This window comes from Chaetura pelagica, unplaced genomic scaffold (genome assembly GCF_000747805.2).
Source record: "Chaetura pelagica isolate M959 unplaced genomic scaffold, ChaPel_1.0 scaffold343, whole genome shotgun sequence".
NCBI classification, from domain to species: domain Eukaryota; kingdom Metazoa; phylum Chordata; class Aves; order Apodiformes; family Apodidae; genus Chaetura; species Chaetura pelagica.
The window spans coordinates 1,748,519-1,753,335 of NW_009952873.1; the positions used below are offsets into that span (position 1 = coordinate 1,748,519).

General features: G+C 43.2%; 1 protein-coding gene across 1 annotated transcript in view; it reads left to right on the top strand.

Moving 5' to 3' along the window:
• Window positions 1–4,308, top strand: part of WNK1 (WNK lysine deficient protein kinase 1) — a 105,546-nt gene extending 101,238 nt beyond the window's left edge. The window contains exons 32-33 of the mRNA XM_009995222.1: window positions 2,509–2,696; window positions 2,993–4,308. Coding sequence (XP_009993524.1) covers window positions 2,509–2,696; window positions 2,993–3,304 — 500 coding nt within the window. The 3' untranslated portion in view covers window positions 3,305–4,308. The remainder of the gene's footprint in view (window positions 1–2,508; window positions 2,697–2,992) is intronic.
• The last annotated feature ends 509 nt before the right edge of the window (window positions 4,309–4,817 follow it).

Below are 4,817 nucleotides of genomic sequence, written 5' to 3' on the forward strand. Positions count from 1 at the left end.
AGGAATGTGGGGGGTTGTTTCCACTGAATGCTACAAGTTGAAGCACTTCCTCTTCAGACTCTTCTGGATGGCAGTTTCTGCAGGCAGTGACTACTTCAGAAATAAAATGTGAAATTCTTGAAGCAATTTTTGAAATTGACACTAGATGTGAGCTTTAGTAATTGTGTAGCTCACCTATAATGGTGCAGGCTGATCTGCATCCTAGACCTGAGATAGGAGCTCTTTAGCAAAATCACTTTTGGAGACAAAGCTTTCACATCCTCCTGCCTTTCCCACTCTGAACTAATCCAATCCTTTTCAAAAAAACCCCAAACTTTCATAAAAAATGATCTTCAGGTGAGTGCACTCTAATATATATATATAGCCTAATTCATTCTTTCCCTTCTGTGACCTGAGGAAGCTTCCCAGCATAAATCCAGGATCCTAGGTTGTAAGCTGTGTGGTTTCTGATCTAAGTGGAAATGTGAAATACCAAAAGCAGATACTGGCCATTGTGAAGAGGATGAGAGCAAGTGTGTCAATCCCTGCATGAACCCTCATGATGGAATGTGATTATCACTGGTTTTGACAGCTCCCCCCACGTACCTCTTTGTTGCTTCTGCCTCATTTGTCCTTAATTTTGCCTTCCACATCATTGCTCTTACTAAATAACTATTCTGAGCCCTTTCCACGTGATGCATGCGTAAGGTTCTTGTTATTTTGCTGTAGATTCTCCTTGCCACCTTATAGTGTCTTCCTGTTACTCCTTCTCTGAGCTGCAGTGCACTCCCTTGTCAGGGAACCTTATTCTTTCCTTTTTTGTGCTGTTGCATGTCTGCCTGCCTGTAACAACTGCTGCCCCACCAGCGGGCACCCAGACTGGGAGCCACTTCCATGCTTGAGCTGGAACTGGTGGGAGGGATATGTATCCGTCCTTCCTCAGCACTTCTAGAGGCAGTAACACTTTGCTTATTTGTCCTGCATAGTAAGTATGTCACCTTCCTAATTCACTCCTCAATATGAAACATTCCTGCAGGGATTTGGAGCCAGTTCTTTCTTTGATACGGTGGTTGCAAGGAATATGAACTAGCTGTCAGGCAAGAGACAGCAACTCCATCATTTGGCTTTTGTAATAGAAAGATGATTTTCATTGCTGGCATTTTTGATGTTCCATGTCTAATCAGTTTTCTTCAGAAATGTCTGCCATGAATTCAGGTTTTCTTCGATTTCCCAGTTGCAGCATTTGGAGTGAGCGAGTAAAAATGTTTGAGAAACTTGGTTTGAGAACCAAATAGGTGAGGATGTGTGCAAGGAGTGCTGGTTTTAGCACTGCAGTGGCCACATACTTATTTTATTGTTTGGTTTTGTACTAAATAGATTTGAAAAGTTGAGATTCATTCTGCCTTTACTGTGTCCTTCAGAAAAAGACTGCCTTTGTAGTTAATGGTCTCTTCCATATCTGTACATGAGGATACTTGGCAATGCTGCTGGGAATTGAGGATACTTCATAACGCACCATTTCTTTGATTCCTGTTATGAGATCTGCCTTTGAAAAACTTAAATTTGAGTGCAGTTGTTAGCTTATGAATGTGAAGGGGACAGCGAGACCATCCATAACAAACCTTCTAGATTTATATTTTTTTTTCTACAGGACAATGGTCAGCAAGCTTTCTAGCAGAACCAAAGCCTGGTATTTATATGAAGGTTTTCTGTGTTCTTGCAATCAGCTTAAAGAATAGAAAAACTTGTCAAAGCAAATCTGAGGAAGTACTCTCATTTCTGCCTTCTTTAAGCTGTGTTAGGAGTTTACATCCAAAATGCTTGTTCTTCTGGCATAGGAAATCAGAATATAATGGCAGAAAACGGTTTTCAGAGGCAAAAAGCAAAAATTTAATGCAGTGCAGACTTCCCCTGCTGATCCTGGCTGTTTGGTGGATGAAGACAGTCCCATCTGGTTATCCTCAAAAACATAAGTATGGCAGCTATTGGAACCAACAGTTGTTGTTTCTCACTGTGCCTTTTTTGTGTGATCTGGGTGAATTTTTCTCTTTGTTTTACAAGGTGGAGATAATTTGCTACAGAGCAGCTGGCAATGCTGATTGTACTGCTCCTTATTCAGCATCCAGCATTGTCCAAGGTGGAATTGACTTGTGTCAGTAGTGGTTGCTGCTAATTGAAAGATGTAGGATCAGAGAAGGATGTGACTGTACTGTCATTTGGTGCTGAAATCTAATCTCCTTTTTCCTCTACAAAGACCTGGAGGCTGCTACCATTCCCCTCTTAAGATGACTACTTGCAGCACTTCTTGAAAAGTAAACATGTCTATGAAATACTCTTAATCTGAGGAAAATGCCTGTAGGAGTCCTTGTAGTTCCCACTTCAGTGTGTCCCAGAATTGAAATGTAGCATTAATCTGCATGGCACTTTTAACTGGCTCTCTATTGATGTACCCATTACCACAGTTATTGCATTTACTAGAGAATGATGGTCTTTAACCTAAGTTTTGATCCCTGTTTCTTGTATTTGTAGGGACCAGCAGCACTAACATAGTCGGGGCTACAGTGAACAGCCAAGCACCCCAGTCTCAACCTACTGCTATTGCCTCAAGCCGGAAAGGGACTTTCACAGATGACCTGCACCAGCTGGTAGATAACTGGGCCCGAGATGCCATGAATCTGTCTGGCAAGAAAGTTGGCAAAGGGCATAGCAACTATGAGGTAAGGTGTAATCCATGAACACTCGTGGTAAGAAACGGGGCCGTTGCTATCTCATTAGGGAGTCAAACACAGCTAGAGTACAGTTGCCATGTAGCTTGGACTCTAGAAAACCGCTGGCTATGTTTTTTACATGCAGGATTGTATTGCCTACTATGGAAGGGGAAAAGATAACTAAAGAGGAGGGCTGTGGCCTGTTCTGGTAAACATCCATTGGGACTGGCTTGTGAGCCAAGGGGTGAACCTGTGGTTTCTAAGCACAGCTGTGTAACTTTTCTTGGGGGTTGGTTCTCTTTCAGGGCCCTGGAATGGCAAGAAAGTTCTCGGCACCAGGTCAGCTCTGTATCTCTATGACATCTTCCCTGGGTGCTACGCCCATCTCTGCAGCATCAGCTACCTCTTTAGGTCCCTTCACAAAGGCTATGTGCCCTCCGCAGCAGTACGGTTACCCAGCAGCGTCGTTCGCCGCTCCGTGGAGTGGGACGAGCCCAGCACAGCCACCGCTCGGCCAGTTCCAGCCCGTAGGTGCCACATCTTTGCAGAGCTTCAACATCAGCAATTTGCAAAAATCCATCAGCAACCCTCCAGGCTCCAACCTGCGGACCACTTAGCTGTGCTTGGAGACCATGCTGGCCGGACCTCGGGACAGGACATGGGGAGGGAGATGGGGCCCTATACCAACTACTAGTGCTGCAATGAACTGGTAGCTTGCCAGACTGAGAATGAATTTCTCTTTTCCAACCATTGCTGTCAACTCTCTGTAGAGGGAGTTTCCCCACACACTTTCAAGGGGGAGGAGGATGATCAGCATCCTTATGATGGGACAGTGCTTTTGACCGATTTGTTCTGCCCTTGTTGTGGAACGAGGGCTGTGAAGAGAAGTCACGGGGTCAATTAATGCAGTCTTGCTGTAATATTTTTCTTTGGTTTGAGGCTGAATCCAAACATGTTGAGGTGGGAGAGCTGAATCCTAGCATGAGGCCTTAGCATGCTTCTCATCTCCCCCTGAAGAACCAAGACCAGGAGAAAAGCTGTCCAAATCTCCCTCCTCTCCCTCTCTCTCTCCAGTCAACTGTATCTGGCTCCGAAATGATGGGGCACAAATGGACTTGCAGTGCAGCCCGTGCTTGATAGGTCATTACTGCTTTAAGTAAGATATTAACAGCTTTGACTGCAGCATTAGAGCAATTTAAATTGTTTAAAAATTTTTAAAAGTTCCCTGCGGACATGTACTTACCATCAGTTTTGATGTGGAAACACTGTGATATATAAATGTTGTTGGACAACAGTAGTTTAAAAATGAGTGGAATATAGAGGGTTAAAAAAGTTAAACAGAAAAAAAATGGGAAAAAAAGCTAGCTATATCCTTATACTTATTGGAGACACTTTAACTTTTTCCTTTGTATTTTCATTGTATTAGATAAATAAATGTGAATGTAAAATTGTATAAATTAATGTACTTGAATACTTGTCTGTTCTCCCAGTATGCTTGCTGGATATTTTAGTGCCTTGGACTTCTATTGCTTCTGCAGTTAGCATCGTCTTCCCAGCAGACCCCCAGGTGAACAGAGGGCAAGTTCAGAGAAGGATGGGTTGTTTGTACCTCAGTGACTGGGACATTGGAGTTTATTTAGGGATACCGTCACTGTCTGGAGTAGGTGTATGGAGGGGGAAGTCCTTGAGGCAGAGGGTTGGAACAGTGTTCTGTGTGTTGGGGAAACTTGTCCAGACAGGCAGATTTGAAGTTGCTGGTGTGACAAGGGCCAGGTGGGGTGGGATGGTGGGTTGTGGGTGAAGCTAAAACGAGACTAACCAATATTGTCTATGGAGGCAGGAAGTCTGGATCAGAAATGGAGAGAGGATGGAGAGAACATGTATCTTTGGGAAAGTCCCAACTTAAGATGCAGTTTGACTCCACCTGCAAAGTGGTAAAGATGTTTGGTCAGGATGTGACTTGAGGGAGAGGTGCCATTGCTCCTTGGCATGGGCTTGTCTGCTGGGATTGCTTTTCTTACCTTTATTTTGTTTGGGTTTGTTTTTTTCAATTTTTTTTTCTTTCTTTTTTTTTTTTTTTTTTTTTTTTTTTTTTTTTTTTAAAAACATTTTAACACAGAAAAAACCTTG